At 47.3% G+C, this 22,369-nt stretch overlaps 3 protein-coding genes across 4 annotated transcripts in view; all 3 read left to right on the top strand.

Annotated features, from left to right (window-relative positions):
- The window catches only part of PCSK6 (proprotein convertase subtilisin/kexin type 6), a 34,437-nt gene extending 30,863 nt beyond the window's left edge, over window positions 1-3,574 (top strand). The window contains exons 19-21 of the mRNA XM_031505705.2: window positions 240-369; window positions 1,373-1,485; window positions 1,918-3,574. Coding sequence (XP_031361565.2) covers window positions 240-369; window positions 1,373-1,485; window positions 1,918-2,015 — 341 coding nt within the window. The 3' untranslated portion in view covers window positions 2,016-3,574. The remainder of the gene's footprint in view (window positions 1-239; window positions 370-1,372; window positions 1,486-1,917) is intronic.
- Window positions 3,575-6,859: 3,285 nt separating this feature from the next.
- Window positions 6,860-12,508, top strand: SNRPA1 (small nuclear ribonucleoprotein polypeptide A'). The gene is made up of 9 exons (XM_021552565.3): window positions 6,860-7,018; window positions 7,696-7,843; window positions 8,314-8,392; window positions 8,746-8,792; window positions 9,417-9,519; window positions 10,151-10,230; window positions 11,365-11,440; window positions 11,788-11,881; window positions 12,321-12,508. The coding sequence occupies exons 1-9, from the start codon at window positions 6,937-6,939 to the stop codon at window positions 12,377-12,379; spliced, it is 768 nt and encodes a 255-aa protein (XP_021408240.1). The 5' UTR covers window positions 6,860-6,936; the 3' UTR covers window positions 12,380-12,508.
- A 311-nt stretch (window positions 12,509-12,819) lies between these two features.
- On the top strand, window positions 12,820-18,666 carry SELENOS (selenoprotein S). Of its 2 annotated transcripts, none has more exons than XM_021552608.2 (6): window positions 12,820-12,929; window positions 13,042-13,176; window positions 14,866-14,972; window positions 15,646-15,735; window positions 15,826-15,904; window positions 17,856-18,666. In XM_021552608.2, exons 1-6 carry the CDS (start codon window positions 12,848-12,850, stop codon window positions 17,933-17,935), a joined length of 573 nt encoding a protein of 190 aa, XP_021408283.2. In that variant the 5' UTR covers window positions 12,820-12,847; the 3' UTR covers window positions 17,936-18,666. The 2 variants fall into 2 exon arrangements, with proteins under 2 accessions (XP_021408283.2, XP_021408284.2); XM_021552609.2 differs by having other exon boundaries at window positions 12,821-12,929; window positions 15,829-15,904.
- Window positions 18,667-22,369: the final 3,703 nt, after the last annotated feature.

The raw sequence follows: 22,369 nt of genomic DNA, 5'->3' as shown, positions 1-22,369 counted from the left end.
CAGCTCTTGGCTCTGCAGAGAGAGAGACACTGGGTCCCAGCTGGGTTTTTTGGGATGGAAGCTGAATTTTATGGGTGGGAACCAAGAACATGTGCGGGACCCCATGGCAAAACAAGCATCTTGTTCAGGAGCAAGACAAAGCCAAACTGGTGCCCCCATCTCATGTGGGGCTATGGTCACGCTTGCACTGTCTCCAAAACCACACAGGTGCCATTTTGCCCTTTTCCCTGTCCCCACAGGGCCAGGTGAGGAGGATTGCACCCCCTGCACCCCCGAGGGCCCTGCACCCCACTGGCGCTGTGTCCCCACCTGCCGAGAGGGTTTCTACCCCGCCGACAGCCACGGGCTGCCCAACAAAGTCTGCAAGAGGTAGGAAAGCACCAGAGCAAAGCCAGGGCTGATGGAGGACACTGGCAGCCATGAGAGGATCATGCTGGAAGCAGCTTACAGCTTGATGGAAATTAAAACAGGGATGAGGGAGCCAGGGCAGGTGTGGGGCTGGACCCCACACGCCCCTGCCCTGTGGATTTCAGAGCAGTGGAGCTGCACACTCTCCCACCAGAGCCTGCCAAGGTGTCTTAGGGCTACGGTGGAAGGGGCTCAGCCTCAGCCCCGGGCTCTCTGGAGGAGGTGTGGGAGGAACAGCAATGTTTAGATAAATATTCCAGCTTTCAATTAAACCTGCTCCGTTTGCCCCGTGGCCAGGTTGGAGCAGAGTTCCCCACTCCTTGGCCCAGCACGGGGCTGTGTGCGGGAGACAGGGAGATGCCAGGAGGCAACAATTTGCTCCCACTCTCTCCGGAGCTCTGCACTTTAAGTGGGGAGTGGGAGTGGATTCAGCGTCATGAAAGCAAACATGAAAGGCAAGGATTAAAACTGACTTGGGAACACACAACGCCATCCCTGCCTGCTGGGGTTTCACTCACCTGCACTGCTTCTTCAGCAGGGAGGAACAAGGGAACAGCATCCCTTCCCAGAGATTTCAGGCACAATCTCCACAAGCCACTGTCCCCAGGCAGGAAGCACAGTGCTGAGCTCTTTACTCTGAGCAAATGGATGGGAGCAGCACAGGTTCCCTTTGCAGCTCTTTTTCTAGCTGGGATGGCTGGGAGGTGAGGCGCATGTCCCACTGAATCTTCCCAGAAGGCAAGAGCTTTTGGGATGTCACTAGCTGTCACTGGGCACTGAGCTGGCCTCACCAAACCCAGGGCTTCAATAGCATTTCAAGCTTCAAATTTGCCATTTTCTACATCCTCTGGTTTGGTTTGGCTGTCACAGTGCCAGCAGATGTCTTTTGGCTGACAGCCCATTTAGGGTGGCCTAACCAGGGTGTTGGTGCTGGCTCAGGTCACAGCAAGGTCTCTGTCCCCAGGTGTGATGACCACTGCTCAGCCTGCGAGGGCTCCAGTGGAAACTGCCTCAGGTGTAAGGAAGGTTACAGCCTCCTTGGTGGCTCCTGTGTGACAAACGAAACCTGCACCAATGGTAAGTGGCAGAGCTGCTGGCAAAGCAGTGCTCTCCTGGTAGCAAAAATGAGAGGTTTGGGGGATTCCCTTCACCATTCAAAGTGCTGGAGCTCCTGGGCTTGCTGGGGCATGGCTGCAACAGGCTGGGCTCTGGCTGTGGGGGGCAGGTGGCTCATCTGGTATTGCTTCTGGATATCTGCCTGTTGCTCAAACACATCCAAACACTTGTATTTCGTTATAGTTTAGTCTTGGGGCTAATTCTCCCACTCACAGCAAAGCCCCTTTATTCCTTTATTAAAGCCACGTGAAAGATGCCCTTAAAAAGTGACTCCTATTCAATTCTGTCTCCCGCAACACTGGCACAGTTGCTGACCCTGTTATCTGCAATGTTTGTTTATTTAAAATGTTAATCTGCTCTCATTTTCTCTTGTTGCTCACCCCAACCTCCCAGCTGACAAGACTTTCTGTGAGATGGTGAAATCAAACAAGCTCTGTGAAAAGAAGCTGTTTGTGCAGTTCTGCTGTCAGACGTGTCTTATGGCCGGGTAAAGTTCAGCGGCTGCATCCATCCAGGACTTCCACTGACTGCCAGCCCAGTTTTGCCAAATGTTTAGGACAAAAGTTTATTTTTTCAGCTTTGGGAGACTTTACATGGTGCTGTCAAGCATTCGCTCGTAAGTTTGATAGCTTTAATATCACTGTCGGCGCGTTTCTATAGCAATATGTTAAGCAGAGATTGGAGCGTACCCTGAGTGATCAAGGCCTGGAAGCAGCAGACAAGTGGTGATATTAACACTCTCAAACACTCCTGGTGAGCAGGGACCAATGCATGATCCATGTACACACACTTGGTTCTTCGCAGAAATCCTACTGATCCGCCCGCTCCCAGCGGCCGGCGGGAGCCCTCGCCACGAGGGATGCAGGACTTCACACACACCTGCGAGGAAAGAGCCGATTCTGGCTCATTTTTGGTACCCTTTTGTGCCAGGTGCCAGCTGAGCTAACCCTGCACTGCCAGCGCCGTGCTCTGTACATAGGTAAAACGATGAACCAGGCGGCTCCAGAGAGGGCCCACAGCCCCCTCGGGCGCTCCTGTTCGGATTCCGTCGGTCGCTGCTTCCCTCTGGCCGTGGCAATAACTGGAGGTTTGAGGACCAAAGGCAGAGCTGCCCCATGGGGCTCTGCAGGTGTGTCAGCCCAGCGGGGCTTTGCCCTGCAGGTAACTGCAGCCAGGCAAAACCCGTGTGCCTACAAGGAGTCGTAGGGTTTTTGGGGGGGGGTTGTCCACATGGACCAGCCTTACCATGAAATGTATTTCCCTCCTGGAACTGCTTGTGCATTGCTGATCAAGTCAGTTCTGGAACAAGCTAAATCCTTCCTCTAAACGAGATGTTGTCCCAGTTAATCTTTCTTGGCATTTTGTGTTATGATCCTTCCCCTGTTTCGCTGGGTACACCCCTCTCTCTCTCACACAAAATCCTCCTGTTCATGGCAGTGATTTTTCTTGGGCATCTATTTCCCAAATGAGACATTCCAGGGATCCAGCCAGGAAACTTAATTCCACAAAACCCTTCCCTGAAACAAACCTTTTCATGCTCTCTCTTAATAGTAAGTCATGTGGTGTTTATATAATTGTGTTTAAAATATCCTTGGCTATGTTGTTTTACAGATTTTTAAAAAATAACTTATACAATCCTTGTTTTTTTCCTCTGTGGACTATTTTTTATATGGGAGTGGGGTATCTTTTTGTGTCTTATTCCTTCTCCTTTTCTCCTCTCTGACCCTGCAAAGCCACTCTTTGCACGAGACATATGTAAACTTTCCTACGCTGCATGTTCTGATTTTCATTGTTAATAGTTTTAATGAGTTAAACCTCTTGCCAGTGAAATTGTCACCAGTTCCACACGGAACTGGGATAATCCCTGCTTGGTTTCGGCTGCAACGACACCTGCCCTGCCTGGGCTTGCCCACAAGAGCTCACCTCAGCCAGGTGAGGAGAGAAAGCCACACTGTCTCCAGCCCTCACCTGCCTGGACCAAATCCAAGGAAAGATGGAGCTATGGTGAACTGATCTTTAAGTTAATAAACTATTGATCTCCCCTGACAAATGAATCTGTGCTTTTTCCAAATTCATTAAGTCCTCACTGGAAGCACTGCATGTCCTTACTTTGCTGGACAAAGCAGCTCCCCTGGCTGGAGCACCTGTGGGAGACATGCTCAGGAACAGATGAGCTGCATCTGCAAAAACCTCGCTATTGTTGTTGCAAAGGTCTTTTACCTAGAGAAGAAACTCAAATCCAGAATACCACCCTGTGCCTGCCCTGTGCCAGGCCGGGCTGGTGCACCCAGGGCCATCTTACTGGGGTTTGGGGCCGTGCTGGGGTGGGTGTATTCTGCAGTGTGGATGAGCTGGCAGAAAAACTTGCTCCCCTTCCCCACTCATACAAGGAGCATCCCGAGCTCCCAGTTCCCCACTGCAGCTCCCAGCAGCTGTTCCTTGTTGGCTGTCTGGGAAAGAGAGGAGCTGCTGCTGTGGCTGGGGATGCAGGGAGCTGTAGAACCCTTTGTTTGTCGTGTTGGTTTTGCAACAACCATGGGCCAAGTGCCCAGGGTAGTGCCTGGAAATCTGGAACTGAGCTTTTTAAGTGGGGGGAAAAATAAAAGAAATCGAGCCCTCCTACAAGGGAAGACGCTTTCTCAGGGTTGTGCAGCTGTGGGCTCCTGCATTTTGTTGGTCTTCACATTCATCAGATGATAAATGTGAATTAATCACATACAGTGATTCCTTTTGCTGCAGGATTTCCCTTTCAGTCTCAGGCCAAACCAGAGGTCAGAACTGGGGTGACACACTTCTGGCTTCTGCCCCTTGGGTTGGAAAACACCAAACTTCATTTCTCCTGCTGTGTAAGTGAGAAAACAGGAGCTGTGGATCAGGAGTACTGTGCCAGCCTTCCAGTTCTCTGGCTCACAGCAGCCTGCCTCTAAACACTGCTCCCTGGTATATTTAGATGTACTGAAATGCTACAAAGAAAGCAAAATGCTTACTCTTACATCTTGACATAACTTAAAATACACACTGGGGAAGGCAAGGCAATTTAAGATGACCAGTCCCCAGCAGTTCCAGCTCTATCCTGCTTTCTGCTGCCTTCCAGCCTGCCAGGGAAAGAAAAACAAATTCTGCACATTGAATTCATGCAACAACATCAGCTTCCAGCGTTTTCCTCAGAAATCATTCTTGTAAAGTAATAAAATTCAGATTATTTCTCCAAGCTGTTGCAATACTTGCTCAGAGCTATTAAATTCTGACTGGTATGCTCAGAGGATCAAAGTGGCTGTGTCTTCAAGATAAATGCATATTTAGGCAATTTATTAAAGCTCATTTCTCTGTTGTCTCTTGGCACCAAAGCCAAATCTATAATAGCTGTTTTCTGGAAAATCTTAGCGCAGCCTGACTCCTCGTTTGCAGTTTGGCCCTGGGGTTGCAGCCACGGCCATCTGCCATTGTGCAGTTGGCAGGTGGGGAGAACAGATCTTAAAAATCATTGCTTTGAGTTTTCACTGCAAAGAAAGGACTGTCGAGAGCTTGTGTGCAGCGTCTGAGACCCAGAATCCATCTGCTCGCAATTACAATTCTATTGTGGCTGTAGAGCTGAAGCAAACAGATGTATTGTGCTGAGGGAGACAGGTCCATGCTTTATTTGGCCTTGTCAGAGGCAGGGCCTGCTTTCCAGGAGGCTAAAAGAGTCTCCTTGTAAGAGCAGCCTGAAATGACTAAAGTCTTTAACGCTGCATGATGCCTGAGTCATGTACAACAGCGCTGCTAATTCTTGGGTTTTTCTTGTGACAGCTCCCTCTTGTTCTTGCTCCCTCCTATGTTATAAAACAAATGCAGCTGTTATAAAAAACCTGACTCTGTGCTTTCCCATAGGGCTTTGATGAGGGAGTTTTGCCAGCAGGGAGCACAGGAACTGCCTGAGCCCAGCTGATCCCTGGCAGGGATCTGCAGTCCTGGACACTGAGGCAGGCCCGGGGTGATGCCCTGAGAAGCTCCCAAAAAGAAAAGCACGAGCCATCCTTGAGCAGTGCCAAGCGTGGCAGCAGTGTTCAGCCTGTTATCACATCCTCTGGGTTCACAGAAATGTCATGGCTCACAAAAAACATCCTCCCCACGATAGCAGCGGCGGCAGAAATCATTTTTCCTCATTCTGCTCTGCGGGCCATGAAGGCCAGGGAAGGATTTCCCCAGAAGCAGCAGCTTGGTGACATTGAGCAGGTTTTGGGGGCCTGGGGGTGTCCCTTAAATGTCACTTCCAGTCCCGTCACTGCAGTGTGGCTCACCCGCCAGCTGTGCCTGTCCCAGTGGTGCCAGGCAGTGCCCCAGCCTCAGCAGCCAGAGCCCCCTCAGCTCCCCCAGCGCTACTCCCAGCCCTTCCTTGCTGTTCCCCAAATTCCCAAAGCCAGTTAGGGGGATGTCGTGACGTTTGCGATCACGTTTTGTCTCACAGATAAAAAGGGTGTGTGGTGCTGCAGCCTGTGGGGTGTTCCCACAGCACCTCAGACCAGGAGTGCACGTGGAAGTGACAGGGAAACTGCCCCAAAAGCTGCAGGGGGAAGATGTTTATGGGCAAAACAATGTCCAGGAGCAAAGGCTGAGCTGCTGCTGGGATGGATGGAGAGCACCAAGAGCTGTGGCTGCTGCAGAAGGTGCCCTGAGGAGCAGCAAGTGTTTGAACACGGTTCTGTCTGAAGAGGAGCACCAGCCATGGCGTGAAGCGTGCTCCTCCTGCTCTGCCCGGATTTCTGCAGCTAAATCTGCGCCTGGAAACACCAGAAGGTGGGAGGGGACCTCTGGGGACACCTGTGCTGACAGCAAAGCCAAATCCCTCCTGGGCTTGTGAGCCATGGCTTGGGAGTGGGGCTGGGAGCTGGCCCGGGAGGAGCAGAACGCGGGGATGGGGTGCTGGGGAGGTATCAGTCCATGAGGGGAAGGGGAGGCAGGGATGGGGTGCTGGGGGATATATCAGTCCTTGATGGGAAGGGATGGGGTGCTGGGGGATATATCAGTCCCTGAGGGGAAGGGGAGGCAGGGATGGGGTGCTGGGGGATATATCAGTCCCTGAGGGGAACACAGGCACGGGGTGCTGGGGCTGTACCGGTCCCTGAGGGGAAGGCAGGGATGGGCTGTCGGGGCTGTACCCCTCCCTGAGGGGAAGGCAGGGATGGGCTGTCGGGGCCGCACCGGTCCCTGAGGGGAAGGGAAGGCGGGAGGGGCGGGCAGGGCGGTCTCTGCCGCTCGCTGTCTCGGCGCTCGGCCGCCCGGGCTGCGCGCGCTCGGCGCTCGGCGCTCGGCGCGGCGTACTGCGGCGGCGCGGCGCGGTGGGTCCCGCTGTGTGTCCCGCTGTGTGTGTCCCGCTGTGTGTGTCCCGCTGTGTCCGTCCCGCTGTGTCCCGGTCTGTCGCCGTCTGTCGCGATGGTGAAGCTCACGGCGGAGCTGATCGAGCAAGCGGCACAGTACACCAATGCCGTCCGCGACCGGGAGCTGGATCTGCGCGGTGCGCGGGCCCCGCGGGGCGAGAGGGCCGCGCTGGGAAGGGGCTGAGGGCTGCGGGCTGCGGGCCGGGGTGGGCGCGGGGCTGTGCTGGGGCCTGGCGGTGCGTCCCGGAGGAGAGGCCGTGACGGGGTTCGGAGGTCCGTGATGGATCTCCCAGTGGGGCCTGGCGCCTTCCGCGGCCGGAGGTGCGGAAGGAGGACGGGGACGCCGCGGGAGGGTGCTGGAGGGGCTGCGGCGGCCGGGGGTGGGGGTGAAGAGCGCCTGGAGAGGCTGCAGCGGCTTCGGGACCTGCGGGGGGTGTGAGGGCGTGAATCACAGAGTGCTAGAACGCTTTAGGATGGAAGGGAACCTAAAGATCATCTCGTGCCAACCACCAGAAGGCGATACTGGAGGGAATGTGGGAGGCATGTGCTGTGGCGGTGAAAGGTGGGTTCGGCTCGGAGGACACGTCCAGGCAGGGAGCTGGGGTTTTGCTGTGGGGGAGGATGAAGGATTCAAAAAGCCATGAGGGCTGTTGGGCTTGAGGAGGAGAGTTTGGTCTGGGAGTGGTGTGGAGCAGAATCAGTCCCGAGGTGTTTTGTCTGAGCCTTATCAGCATCCCGATTTGCCCCCACACACTCTGTTCTGTCTGCTCTGCTGTGGGCACCATCTAATCCCTGCCCTGCGCTCTCTCTCCAGGCTATAAAATCCCTGTCATTGAGAACTTGGGTGCCACTCTGGACCAGTTTGATGCCATCGATTTCTCTGACAACGAGATCCGCAAGCTGGACGGGTTCCCCCTGCTGCGGAGGCTGAAAACGCTCCTCATGAATAACAACAGGATTTGGTAAGGGCTGTGCTTTGGCCTGATGGGACTCTGGGCAGAGGAAAATCCTCTTGGGGGAGAGGAGTGTGTGTGCATCTTTCAGTGCTGGGCAGATGCAGGAGTGTTTGTTTGAGGCAATAAAATCAGCACTGAGGACTGTGTGGGCCCTCTTTCTGATTCAATGCAAAATTCAGTGTTTGTTTCTCAGCCAGGACAAGGAGATGCAGAGTTTGGGGTCTGGCCACATCTTTGGATTTCAGTAATCAGCTCCAGAAAGACATGAGAAAAGGGATACCTGCAAGGGAATGGATTTAAATCTCATTGCACCTAATATTCTTGCAGTGATTTATTGCCAGCTTTATTAGAAAAGTGTTTTGGATGCTCACCCAGACTTCTGCCAGTGTCAGACTGGGTTGTTGAGTTTCTCTGTGTGTTTCCAGCATTGCTAATTCCTGCCCTAAATGAAACCTTTGCTTTTTCTTCTTCTTCAGTCGGATTGGTGAGAACCTGGAGCAGGCTCTGCCCAGCCTCACAGAGCTCATTCTTACCAACAACAACATTGCTGAACTGGTAAGTTGGCATGCAGGATAAAGCTAAACAAGCTTAAAATTTGTGGTTTTCATCTCTCCAATTGACCATTTTCCTGAGAGTGCCATATCCTTTTGGTAATAGTTGGTTCTTTCTCTTTAGAGTAACATCCTGCAGTTTTGGCAGTAGTTAATGGTGTACATGCTTTAATGAACATGATTTGCATCATGTAGTGGAACAGCAGTCACAAAGCTTAGTGGTTTTCCTATTAAAATAATTGCAGTAATTTAATTAATCTCAAAAATATATATTAGTTCAGGAACTTCGTTTTCAAATAGTTGATTTTTTTTTTGCTAAAGGCGCTTAAAATATCTTGCTGTGCTCCCTTTACCCAGGGTGAACTGGATCCATTATCAAGTATTAAATCATTGACTTACCTGAGGTATGTAACCCCAAAAAGAAAAGCTGCTCTTTCTCTGGTGTTTGAACTTTGCTGCTGGCCTGGCCCTTTGCTTTGGTCTGGAATGCTCTGCTTTTTATGAGCTGATGTGACAGATCCTTTATGTCTAAAAATTTAATTTATAAACTTAATGAGCATCTGGTAATTAATAGCTGAGGTTTTATATTACTGACAGACTGTTTCTAATGAGATGTAACATCTCTAGAAACCAATACACAAGTGCTGAAGTGAGTTTAACCTTTAAAAATCTAAACCCAAGATGTTTAATCTGTTGATAAAAAAAGTTTAAAATACATGTAAACAAGGACTTTTCAGTAATAATAAAGTGATGTTTCAGTTACTTTTTTGGGGGAGTATTATGATTATTTTGAGGTTGTTCTTAATGTCATCCTTCAGTTAAATCTACTGAATTGCTAAAGTGCAAGTTTTTACTATAATTTCCATAATATCAAAGAACTGTCACTGAACTTATTTCATGATGTTATTTGTTACCTGTTACAGCAGGAAGTGCATTAATGCATTTCAAGTATATTAATATATTTCAATACAAGTGTATTAAAAAAAATTATATTAAAAGCCTCTTTATAACCTTTATTTACTTCACAGCGTTCTAAGGAATCCTGTAACAAATAAGAAACATTACAGATTATATTTAATTCATAAAGTTCCCCAGGTCAGAGTGCTGGATTTTCAAAAAGTGAAGCTCAAAGTAAGTCTGCTTGCTTTTGATTTAGGTATTTGTACTTGGTGGGGTTTTTTTGGTTTGGTTGGGCTTCTTTTTAGGGTTTTCTTTTGGGGTTTTTTGCGGTTTCGGTTTTTTTGGGGTTTTTTTTGCACTTTTGAAAATTCACCACTAACATCAATCTTGTTGCCATAGTTGTAAATTTTATTGAAACTCTGTAAGTGGCTCTACAATGCTCTCATTGTTTTCTTTCATGGTTTCCTTCTGTTAAGGATATTTTAATTTTATTAAAATATTTTTAAAAAGCTGTTTAATTATGTTTAATTAAGTTCTATTGCCTTTGTTTAGTGTTAACTCTTTCTTGTCCTTCTGGTGTTGGTAGGAGACACCTCTAGAGAAAGAAATGAGCAAACACCAGAGCCCTCAGCCCTGGGTGGGGGATGAGTGTGGGAAAGAGCTCTTCATTTTAAGAGCACGAGGTTGATACAACTTTTGAGTATTTGGGCAGTGTTTATCTGCTTGTTCTTACATCTGGTCTCCATGTACCAATTTCACTGATGAGGATGAGCCAAAGTCTCTTTCTTGGCCAAGACAGAAGCTTTGCAAACTGTGATGTTCTCAAATTAACTTTGTGTGTGTGTGTGTGGTATCGCTGTAGGAGCGACAGGAGGCAGAGAAAATGTTCAAGGGCAAACGGGGTGCACAGCTTGCAAAGGATATTGCCAGGAGAGCAAAAACGTAAGATAAAACAAACAAATTTACACTGGCATCCTCCTTCAGAAACACCACTTCCTTTGGGTGCAGTATCAGGCAGAAAACTGAAATATCAGCTGCTGGCAGGATGCCTCAAAAGCTTTGGGAGCCACACGTGCCTTGTCCAAGTTTTGGATGGTGGTGAATACATCTCAGAAGTATTTCTGAAAGAGTTAACTTAGTCAAGGTGGATTCACTGAAATCAGCAAGCAGGAAACCCTAAATTTATTTTTGTTATTTAACTGCAGAGAGGTAGCCATTATTTAATTTGTGGTTGATGGTGTTTTTCTCCTTGGTGATTGGTTTTGTTTGGCCAAATTATTTTATTTCCCAAAATAAATAAATATGTGTTTATTTTGGGAATAAACTGCAAAATCTGCTGTAGTTAGGAGATGAAATACAAATTAAAGTCTTTAATTAAAGTATTCCATTATATGTTTATTTAGTTTCATTGTTAAGTGGTACATCATCTGTTTTGATCAACCTATTTGGTAATGAGGATTCAGATCACAGGACTTCCAAATTAATGGTTAAATAGGAAAATGTCTTGAACTTATTATTTAGCATTTAAACCTATAAGAGATGGATTTGAGCTTGAGTTTGTGAGTTGAAAGGGATTCAGGTCTGTTACAGTTTTAGAATAAGCAGGTGATCTCCTTAAAGCAGCAGCAGCAGATAGCCTTTTTCTTTTGACTGTTAATATGAATTCCAGTTTAATGTAGGCTTTTCTTTAGGCTGCTGAAATATCAAATTTGACACATGGGAACAGAAACCTCATTTTTAGTTACTCTTTATTTATCCACCCTGCTTTTGTAATGGCAGCAGACCAGCAGAGTATTCAGCAACATCCAAATTTAAGAGCTTTTGTCAACTGCCTGATGAATAAAGTTAAGTTCTGCCTCTGAGCAGATGAAAAGGTGGGGGGGAATGGCTCAGTGAGGACAAGTGGCTGGTGTTTCTGAAGGAGGCAATTCTTCACTGTATCAGTTTGTTAACAAAGATAAGATACTACACTTGATGGAATGAAATGCTTTCAAACCTAGTTTGGAAGCATTTCAAGTTAAGAGAAGCAGCTACTCTTCAAAAAGTGTAACAGGTCTTTTTTTTTTCCTTTTGAAGTTTCAATCCAGGGGCTGGTCTGCCAACAGACAAAAAGAAAACTGGGCCCTCTCCAGGGGATGTGGAGGCAATTAAGGTAAATATGTCAGAAAAGTGGAGGAGAAAAGCTGTCATGGATCCAAACTGAACAAAAGTTTCCTCTGTGCTGTTCAGACAAATAGATCAGTGTATCCTGGCTCTGGTTTAGGTTCATTTTCTGTAAGTTTTCTTCTGACCTATCTGTATTTTGAAAACTTAAATGAAATGTTAACCTGAACTTAAGAGTTCTTCTGAGAGGGGAGGCAATAATTTGTCATTTGTAGAATTTTCTAGGACTAGAATTTAGTAGTCTTTTCCTAGGTGTTCAGTGTCCCTTAACTGGTAGAACTCTGGGTTTTGTGCTGTTCTGAGGTGTGTGAGGATTCACTGAGCTCTGTTTCTCAGGCTGCCATAGCGAACGCCTCGACGCTGGCGGAGGTGGAGCGGCTGAAGGGTTTGCTGCAGGCGGGCCAGATCCCCGGCAGGGAGCGGAAACCAGGTCACTGCTTCTGCTGCTCTTCCTAAGCTGAGCCTCTCTCCCTCCCTTCTGATGCTCTCTGTGATCTCTGCGGGGAGCTGGGCAGACAAAGTGTCAGTTTGTCACCTGTGCAGCACATCCCTAGTGGGTGCGGCTCCAGGCTGTCACCTACCAAACAAGGTGCTCCAAAGTTCATCCCAGTTATTTAACCAAATGAGATGAATTGCAGAGCCTCTCTGGAGCTCTGCCGAGCATCAGTGCCTCAGCAACGAGTCTGGGAGCTCTGAGATAGATCTCAGCTGTAGGCTGGCCATAGCGCCAGTTTCTGTACATGGGGGCTACCTGATTTTCCTTTCTGTAGAGTTTTTAAACGTTCCTGTTATTTCTCTTCTGCTGAGGGGTGGGAAAAGAACAGCAACGTCTGCAGCAGCTGCGCTAAAACTCTGACGTGTCCTTTCAGGCCCATCGGAGGACGGTGAAGAAGAAATGGAAGAGGACACAGTGCCAAACGGATCGTAGCCCGGGCCGTGCCGCGCTTCGGCCCCCCAGGAGCCCTTTCCTGTTCCGTGCCGTGCCGGTGTCCCCGGCGGGGCCATCGCTCCGGTCCTGGCGCATTTCACTGTTCAATAAACGAGCGCTGCCTTTTTCTCCCGGTGCTGCCGCGTCCGCTTCCCGGGCGGGGCGGGCGGGACGGGACGGAAAGCGTTTTGGCGCACCCTGATTGGCTGCTTTGCGCCTGTCCCCTTCTCTCATTGGCCGGCGCAGCCGCACGTCATCTTGGGCACTCTGCCAGCGGCGGCGCGGCGCTTCCTGGCGGCGGCGGACGGGGCGGTGATTGGCGGAGCGGGGCGGGCCCGGACGTGAGGCGGCGGCGGACGGGGCGGTGATTGGCGGAGCGGGGCGGGCCCGGATGTGAGGCGGCGGCGGACGGGGCGGTGATTGGCGGAGCGGGGCGGGCCCGGACGTGAGGCGGCGGCGGCGGCGGTGATGGATCTCGGGGACGGCGGCCCCGCGGCCGGGCCCGGGCCGGCGCTGGGCCGGGGCGGCCTGGAGGCGCTGCAGCACACGGGTGAGGGGCCGCGGGCCGGGAGGGAGCGCGGGGCGCGGCGGGGCCGCACCCCGGCGCGGGTGGGCCCCTTGCGGAGCGGCCCGCGCTCACCCCCGGCCTGTCCCCGTGGCAGTGGGCTCGGTGCTGTCCGGCTATGGCTGGTACGTGCTGCTGGCCGCGGTCGCCGTCTACCTCCTCGTGCAGAAGGTGTCGCGCAGCCTGGCGGCGCGGCCGGGCGGCCGGCCCGGAGCGGCCGAGGCGGCGGAGGGTGAGTGCGGAGCGCTGCGGCGCCTCGGAGCGGTGTTTGTTTGTTCGTGCCCCTCGGAGCGGTGTTTGTGTGTTCGTGCCCCTCGGAGCGGTGTTTGTGTGTTCGTGCCCCTCGGAGCGGTGTTTGTTTGTTCGTGCCCCTCGGAGCGGTGATTGTTCGTGCCCCTCGGAGCGGTGTTTGTGTGTTCGTGCCCCTCGGAGCGGTGTTTGTGTGTTCGTGCCCCTCGGAGCGGTGTTTGTGTGTTCGTGCCCCTCGGAGCCGTGTTTGTGTGTTCGTGCCCCTCGGAGCGGTGTTTGTGTGTTTATTTATTTGTCTGTCTGTTCGTGCCCCTCCGGCTCCGCTGGCGCTCCGCGGGCCCGGCCCCTGTCCGAGATGCGCGCAGGGCTCGGGAGGCGGAACCAGCCCCGAGGGGTTTCGATGGAGGGTGATGCTCACGGGGAAGGGATGGCTCGAGGGAACTTTGTGAAAGGCTCTGAAGGAAAAGCTGTGTCCCCAAGTGACGTGTTTGAGAGTGAAGGAGTGCGACATCTGCTCTTCGGTGGGGCAGGAGAGGGGATGGAGGCTGGAAACACCTGTGGCCACTTACCAAACAAAGCCAAAATGCCCAATCTAAATCCTTTATTGGTGAAATACTCCTATATACATTCACTTTTTATTAATATTCATCACCCCCTTCCACTTGCTCATTCCCAGTTCCTGCTCTGGCAGAACTGTGTACGTTTTGGGTGTGACACTGTGTGTTATCTTTGGGAGTGTGGCAGAGGTTGTAAATCTCACACAGTCACGATCCTGCTGAAAAGCACAGCCTGTGCTCATGGATCTGCCAAATCCATGAGTGCTTGGCACTGATCCCTTGGACACGTTGGCTCCACAGTAAAATCTTATTTCCGTGCTCTTATCCTCCTGCTTTTCTTTTGTGATGATAATTAAATGGCTATTTAATTGCCCAAACTGCCTGTAAAATGAAATTATTGAAAATTCTGACATTTATTTTCCATATTCATCACTGGATCATAGCAAAAAATTAGGCAAATAAATGTGGAGAAGCTTCAGCTGCTGGAAGAAAACAGAACACCATTTGGCTTTTTTGGGGGGTATAATTTTCCTTTTGACCTTCACAGGTCACTCATGAAGAGCAGTAGTGATTCAGTGTGGATTTTCTGAGACCTCCAGGTGTCTCCTGAGATGTGTGTCATGTTTGCAAATGATTTCTCTGCTGATGGAGGGTGTTAAATCCCTGCTGCACTGACACCAGCAGGACCCTTTGCCAGAAGGAGTGGGAGTGAATGTGGGCTGGTTGCCTCATCCTTGTGCGTAAAAGAAGTTCTCTGGGTAAAAATGGTCCCTGCAAAGCCTGAGTGATATTTCTGAATTAATTTGTATCTAACAAATCCTTCAGAAATAGAAGGAAGTGTCCTTGAAGTGTGAGGTTTAAATTTTATGGTTAGGTACACTTATATCCTTATTAAAATCCTGCTAAAGTAATTGCTTTAAAACAGTAGAACATGATGAAGTTTAATTCAGCATTATAAACTACTACAAAAGATTAGCTGGAAACTGAACTTGAGCTGTGTTTTTCTGCAAAACAGCTGCAGGGAGAGGTGTGAGTCTTTCCTTATTACAACTCTTTGAGGAGACCATCTAGGATTTACTTTGAGTAGTTTTGCAAACTCTTTCCTGATTTTCTAGAACCTGATGTGGTGGTAAGAAGGCAGGAAGCTTTGGCAGCAGCTCGCCTCAGGATGCAAGAGGAATTGAATGCACAAGCAGAAAAATACAAAGAAAAACAAAGACAGGTACCCAGAGAGCATTTCTTCCTTTATCTCATAAATTTGTCATCAAGCACTTTGCTGCTGTAAAAGACAGCAGCAAATTGTAATTGTGAGCCAGGGTCACTGTGGGCCTGGTATTCATTTTTTCACAGGTAAATCTGTACCTGCAGGAGCTTTGTGGTGTGTGCAGTGTTTGGCTGGCCTTGAAATTAACTGTGCCACGGCACATGTGTGTTTTGTGCTCTTAAAGGCAAATATAAGTGTTAGAAGTGTAGCTTTGTAGCTACAGTTTGTAGCTGATGCTTCAAGTAATATTGGCATTAAAATCAAATGAAGAATCCTTTCTTTGTGCTGTAGAACTCCAGGTTGTGCATTAAATTACTCTAATATGCTTTACTCAGTTCTTTTTATAGACTCAGGGTTTAAACTTGCCACTTGGTTTTGTTTTACCTTCAAAATCTTTTAAAGCATCAAGTGGCCAAAAGAAGCTGCAGATTCAGTTAGTACATCCTGAGGAGGGGGAGAGATGTGGCTGTATAAAAAGAGTAAATTCTTCCATAATCTCAGACATAACTGCATCAGGTAAATACAGTTTGAGGAGTCTGTTGTAGCTGTTTCTGGGGATTCTGTTAGCTCTGAAATCTTAGTTTTAAGATGAGAACTGAGATTAAGCCTGTGTCCTGGATTTGTTCTGTAGCTGGAGGAGGAGCGGCGAAGGCAGAAGATCGCCATGTGGGAGAGTATGCAAGAGGGAAAAAGCTACAAAGGAAACCTGAAACTGAATCAGGTAACAGCCATGTTCATCAGGTCACACTTGTGTTCCTGTGATTAAGGGAGCTGAAATTCAGATTGAGTAACCTTTTGCTTTTCTGAACAGCAGGAAGCAGAATCTGGTGCCTCTTCTGCCTCAACAGTCCCGAAATCTAAACCAAACAAAAAGCCTTTGAGAGGAGGTGGTGAGTATGGAATCCTTCAGACACTCTGAACTTGGAACAGGGCATTTTTCCAGCTGTATCTATGGGCTCTGTACATAGTTTTTGTCTTTTTCAAGGAAGAAACAAAACGTTCCTTACAAACAAGCTCTTTATCTCTGATCAACTGGACGGCTCTGTCCTTTGTGCAAAAGCTGGCAGGAAGTTTTGGGAGTGGTTTTACCTGGGAAAAGAATGTGCCAGGTTTTTTTTGTAAATATCCTTTGGCATAATTTACTGAGATTTTTGTCACTCAGAATTAGAGATTCTTACGGTAGTTCTGGGATCCTTCCCCCATTATTCTAGAAGTTCAGTAATTTAGTATCTGGTCTGTCTTTAAAGCACCTGTAGTACTGACTAAATGCAGGAAGAGGGTATTTTAATGTTTATTATGTAGATTCAGACAATGAAAGACAATATTATGTAAAATGTGATCTTATTTTTTATATACCACAGTGATGATCTATTGAATATCTAAATCCTGTTATAAACTCTTAACAACACTCACAAAGCACCAGAAGGTCTCACTGTTAAACTCAGTTACCTACTGGAACCATCCTGATGGATGAAGTGCTTTCTTTGGCTTCACACTGCCCATGTCAGGCTCACTGGCCATGCAGGCAGTCTGCTTCCTCTCCTCTCAGCCCAATAGCCCTTGCCATACCTGCAGGTGCTAATTTGGATGTATTTTAATAACAATTTTCCATGGTGGAGTGGATCATCCGGACAGCCTCAATCAGGCTGAAAAGGAGGCCCACTTAGGGTGCAGTGCTGAGTGACTTAGGTGTATAAAACTTGTGGATTCTTGATTAAACATACTAAACCTCAATAACAGTGCTGGGATTTCTGCTTTGAGTATTTTTCCTGGCATTTGAAGGAATCAAATAGATTGATTCATCTTAGGTTGTTTATTATGAGGGTGTGATGTCTGATGCTGTCAGCTATCTTTGGTATCTCTGTCATGGGATATTTACCTCCCTGGGGGATGAGAAATGCAGGGGTCAGCTGTGCTGAGAGCCAGGATCAGGGCAGCTGGGTTTGGGCACAGTTCCACCTGCTACCTGTCCTAGTTTAATCCTCAGCAAAGTCCTTGCTTAAGTAACCAATTAGAGAATTAGAGATTTCAGATCTCCTGAGGTAGATCAGCATGAAGTGAAAGAACCATCTGTGCTGCTCAGCTGCTCAATTAAGCTAGAAAGCAAAACTTGGCTTTGGTATGAGAAAAACAAATTTCAAAGATGAAGGTGATGCTGGGAGTTTCAGTGGAACAGGTTCCTTTTAAATCCCCTCGTTAGCAGTGCTGCTAGGATTTGAGTTCTTAGGTTTGTGCAGAAAAAATTGAAGATGTTTGCCAAGTTGTGACTTTCTGAGTGTGTTCTCCTGACATGAAGTTTCCCATGGTTACAGCATTAGGATGTTCAGCTAAAGTGTATTTGCCTTACTGCCTATGCTTGCCTTTCAAACACTTTAAAAAAATACTTTGCAGTGTTAATGAGTGGATTTACCTTTTGACCTTCAGAGTATTCCTTGCAGGACTGGAATAAAGGATTGTTTTAAGTCCCTGACTGTTTGGGCTCTTGCAGAGCAGATACTCTACAGAGTTTACTGTAAGAGCTGCTGTTGCTGCTCTGTTCATCCTGCAGAGCAGCACTGCAGCTTGAGTGCAGACTTAGAAAAATTAAATGGTAATTAATTTCAATTTTATTTAATCCAAATTGATCAAATTAAAACACAAGTGCTTTGCAATAGCTTTTAAAGAAATAAACCCTCTCAAGTCTGGATGTTTTCTGTGCTTCCATTTTCCCTAAAATTCTCTGTGTGTGAAGTATGAGCAAGGTGTAAATATTATGAGATCTGTTTTTGGTGTTCCTTGTGTGCTGGTGGAGGGCTGTGGAGGATGAATATTAACAGGGTGGATTTCTCCTGTGTGTTCCAGGCTATAACCCCCTGTCTGGAGAAGGAGGAGGGACGTGCTCCTGGAGGCCCGGCCGGCGGGGCCCGTCCGCAGGTGGATGAGGCTAACGTCCCTGGTGTCCCCTGGTCTGATCCCAGGCCTGATCCCACCCCTGTCCCACTGCCTGCAGCTGGCCTGTCACAGCCACTCCTCTGGGGCTGCTTTAGTGCACTTGGTAACTTAAAACAGTTCTTTGTTCTATTTACACCGCTTCCAAATTGTAACACATTGGCTGCTCCTAAACCAGAAGAATAGCTGATCCTCTTAGAGAGGGCAAAGAAAGAAGCAATTGCAATATAATCAGTTAATTTTCACTCTCCTGTAGAGAGGGAGCATAGTGTCCAGCCAAGGGGATTTACCTGGGATTGTGAGATCTGGGCTTTCTGGCAAATTTAGTTATCTGTGCTCACTTTACCTCTGTAAGATGAGGATATTTACCATCCTCAGACATGTTACCAGATTTATCTTCCAGCTAAACACAGTCATTTAGAGAGGATGGATATTATTGTTGGCAGACACCTTGAATTTAGGCAGAGGGACTTTCAGAAAAAGCACAGGTGATCTGACAAACGCCACGGATTTGCACTGAAGGCCAGTTATTGCAGAAGAGCCTCTGTGACAAGCCAGCTTGAATGATGTTTTCCTTATAAATGGTAAACAAACCAGTGAGGATTACTGATGCTAGACAGGAGATGGGGATTCTTGCTATTACGTTTTCTTTCTTTTTTTTATTTCAACTGCTTTGTAAAAACAACACACTATTAATATTAAATATAACTGCAAACATCACAAATCTAGTATTTACAGCCTCGTGGTTTTCTACAGCATCTTTTTTATGGAAGGCATTTTTTCTAGTGCAATAAATGTGTATAAAGCAAGGTGGGAGATGAAGTGACCCTGCAGCACCAAAGCTGAGGGTGATGTGTGCTGAGCAGGGCTCTGGCCAGTGAGTGTCTCACTGGCAAGTGAGGGGTGCAAGGAGTATGTGGTGTTCATCCTTCTGGTGTATGTCCAGCACTGAGGACAGAAAACAACTGGTCATCATAACCAAACTTTCCAAGCATCACATCCCCTTGATTTTCTCTCTAAAATGCAACAGACAAATGAAATCCAGGTTGTCTTTGGAGTGAAATAATTCCTGTTGGCCTAGGATAAGTGTCCCTGAGTCCAATTGCTGCTCCTGAGCTGGTCTGTGGGCATTGGGGTAGGGAGCAGTAGATCCTTAGGGCTGTTTGAGCACTTGTTTCTGAATATTTACTCTTGGAATATTTGTACTTATCAATAGATAGGAGTGTCAGCTTTGTATACACTGTTTATATGCATGTTGAAATTTTTCTTGACTAGAAATGCAGCAGGAACTTAGAGAGTTTTAAAGTTGATAATGAAATTGAAAGGCCAAGAACCTTTTGTTTTAGACACAACAAAGTGTTTGGTCACGTGTGCAGGAAGATGAAATGAGGCTGTTGATGTTCCTATGGAAATTCATTCAGAGGCCAGTGTATGTAACTTCAGGTTTTAATCCTGAATTTCATAAAGCAAAAAGAAATAGAGGTGGGGAAGGATCTTTTCAAGATCTGAAGAGGGTTCCTCAGGAAAGAGGACTAAGTTGTAATGCCTTAGGAAACATTTTTCCCCTTGTGTTGGGGAAATGAGCAACAGACTGAGGTACTGTCTGCAGAAAAACAAATGGGGGAGGTTGTTTTAAAGAAGCAGAAATCCTTGTGTTCATAAAATAGTCAGGGATGGGTTTATTCAGAAAAATATTTGCAAAATAAATAAGCAGGTCTTAACTGACCATATGCTAATCTTTCTCTGTGTCTCAAGACTTGCTTCTGGCTAGGACTAGGGATATGGCTTTTTGCCCAATTCTAAGGTTTAATAGGACATGTCAAGTGAAAATGAAAAGAAATATGTATTTCTGGAAGCTTCAACCTTTTTTGTCTTTTTTTTTAAATCCTCAAGTTCCTGAGTTTTTTTTTAGTCTGACACTTCTAAGCTATTGAACAGGGTGGGAGGACAAACCTCATTCATAAAACTTTTCTTTTGGCTCACAACCTGCACAAGAGGGAAGGGTTTTTCCTCTGACTTCAAATGGAAAGGTCTCCCCTGACCACAAGCATTATGGAAAGGTGTTTGCTTGCTGCTTCATAGCTCAGGAGTGAAGCATGCAGAAAGCATTAGGTGAAAGTGAACTATTTAATGAATCCATTGTTCCTGGTTTGGTATGAATTCCCAAGAACTTGAATTATGAAAGATCATATTAAAAAGCCTTCAGGAGATTTTTTTTTTTCCCCCCACTAGAGCAGTTATGCAAGAAGCCTTTTGCTTTACTCATGCGGATATTCTGGAAATATCTCTATCTGGAAAAAGCTGGGTAATAAGCTATTTAACTGCTGTATAATAGTATTTAACCACTGAAGAATAATCTGGTTTGGGTGTTAAAAAATCCAAAAATCAAGCAAACATTCAGAGGCACAAAAAATTCTGAAGATGTTACTTGCTTGTGAAGTGCAGCTAAGTATTTTTTTGTTGCTTTTTTGATGATTTATATGCTGGAGGAGCAGAGTTTTTTATTTTCTTTAAATTGCAGATGAGATCTGGTTTGTGCGTAGTTCTCTTAACTATTCATCAGGAGATCCGGAGCACTGGAGTTAAAACTGAACAAAACAACCCACGATGTCAGACTCATAAAAATTATTTGGCTTTATTTGTGTCTTTAAAAAACATGGTGAAATGAGGGGAAGATTTTAAGAGTGATACTGCATACTTGGGTGTTTAAAAAATACCTTTCTTATGCTGGAAATTTTTAATAACAAACAGAAGAGAGAGTTGGGGGAGTGAGGGCAATGGGGGACTCTGTCAGCAGAGCTGTTCCCAGGTGTTCCAGAGTTATCTGTTTCTCAATCAAAATTCAGTGTGAATGAAAATTATAATTGCACCTGTATCTGCAAGGAACTGCTGTCCTTGCAAAATCAGAGTGCAGGTGTGAAATGCCAGTACTTACAAATCTCATCTGTGTTTTATGCAGCTCTGTACTGAGTTTTATTCTGACTCAAAACTCAAGGAGTTGGGCTGTTGTGTAGTGGCTCTCTACTCAGACTCTGCTGATACTCAGCTTAGGTGTTTAGATTGTTTTTTGGGGTTTTTTTGCAGGGGGAGAGGTGTGTCTTATTCCCCTCCCTAGAAGATGACTTTGCATTCCAGAGTTCTGTGAAGGGGGATGGCATCCAGCCTGAGGGTCTCCTGTACGTTTCACCAGCAGCCCTGTTGTTACTGGCTGCATTTAAATCCTTCTAGTCCTCTTCTTTCTGCCTCCTGCTCAAGCAGGCAGCTCCCTTCTTGTGCAGTTGCAAGCTTGGCTGCACATCAGCACCCATCTCAGCATCAGATCCACCTTCTGGATGAATTTTGTCCTTACACAGGCTAAAAAGTGGCACCTTTTCAGGGGTCAGTTTAGCCCCAGTGAGGCTCAGCGTATTTCTGTCCCTGCTATAGCTGAACAGTGAAACGATGCAATTTCCAGCTGTAAAAAAAGAAAAAGCTGGTCTAGACTTGGATGGGCTGAAGCTTTGGGGTTTTTTTTTTTTGTTTTTTTTTTTTTTCTTCCCTCCTGTGTGGAATGAAAGCTTGGCTTTTGGAACAGCTCTGCAACCACAAAGGAAAAGCACACGGCTGCTGGCTGGGTGGTGTCCTGGCCCCTGTGCTGCTGTAGCTGATTTTTGTGGGAGCTTCCAAGGCAGCCTGACACACACCCTGCCCATATTCCCAGCTCCAGAGCCAGTGACTTCAAAACCTTCTGTTGTTTTTTTTTTTTTTTATGAGAAACCGATGTCTTCAGTGCAATAGGTGCCCTCAGCTCGCTTTGGTGGAGAAAATACACATTTCTTGTTGAAGGTTTCTGTGGCAAGGTGCTGGCAGGGAGGCAGGTGCTGTTCTTGTGTACTGATTACTGTGATTTTATTTTGAAGTGCACACCTGCTAAAAAGCACTTTCAGCACAGAGCAAGATCTCCACTGGTGAATTTACAATTTCACTCCTTCCTCTACCATAGATTCTTTCTGTGTGGTGGTTGCTTAGCTGAGCTTCCAAGCTGCTTCTGTGGGTAACAATCGTGGAGGGAGGCAGGGAAAAGAACTTAGAAAATTTTATTTAAAGAGAATAGAGGGCAAATGGATACCCTGAAATACCTGGCATTTAAGTCTAGTTCTAGTACCCTGCATTAAAATGGGGAGTTACTGTCAGCTTGGCCTAAAAGATGCACTTTGAAAAATGCAAAAAACCACAGGTTATACAGCTTTACTTCATCACATACTGGGAGGGGTCAACACCACCTGTGAATTCCATTTATTGGGCAATGTAACTGCCACTTCTTTAGGTGTTCTGCTTTTTAGGCTCTGACATCTTGAGGTTCTCTTTTTAAACACATTCTGGGCTTTTCCAGTGCGGTCCTGAGCCGGCTGTGGCATCACCGCGTTCAAACGCCGGTGCCCTGGTCG

This window comes from Lonchura striata, chromosome 11 (genome assembly GCF_046129695.1).
Source record: "Lonchura striata isolate bLonStr1 chromosome 11, bLonStr1.mat, whole genome shotgun sequence".
Lineage (NCBI taxonomy): Eukaryota > Metazoa > Chordata > Aves > Passeriformes > Estrildidae > Lonchura > Lonchura striata.
Note: the sequence above shows the minus strand (reverse complement) of the source record. Positions and strands in the feature narration are given on the sequence as shown.

Excerpts from the sequence above, each read along its gene's own strand:
- SELENOS (XM_021552608.2), top strand. The coding sequence starts at position 12,848 with ATGGATCTCGGGGACGGCGGCCCCGCGGCCGGGCCCGGGCCGGCGCTG. Across the intron at positions 14,973-15,645 it reads ACAAAGAAAAACAAAGACAG|CTGGAGGAGGAGCGGCGAAG; the intron begins GTACCCAGAGAG and ends TTTGTTCTGTAG. Across the intron at positions 15,736-15,825 it reads GAAACCTGAAACTGAATCAG|CAGGAAGCAGAATCTGGTGC; the intron begins GTAACAGCCATG and ends TTTTCTGAACAG.
- SNRPA1 (XM_021552565.3), top strand. The coding sequence starts at position 6,937 with ATGGTGAAGCTCACGGCGGAGCTGATCGAGCAAGCGGCACAGTACACC. Across the intron at positions 11,441-11,787 it reads GGGATGTGGAGGCAATTAAG|GCTGCCATAGCGAACGCCTC; the intron begins GTAAATATGTCA and ends TCTGTTTCTCAG. Across the intron at positions 11,882-12,320 it reads CGGCAGGGAGCGGAAACCAG|GCCCATCGGAGGACGGTGAA; the intron begins GTCACTGCTTCT and ends GTGTCCTTTCAG.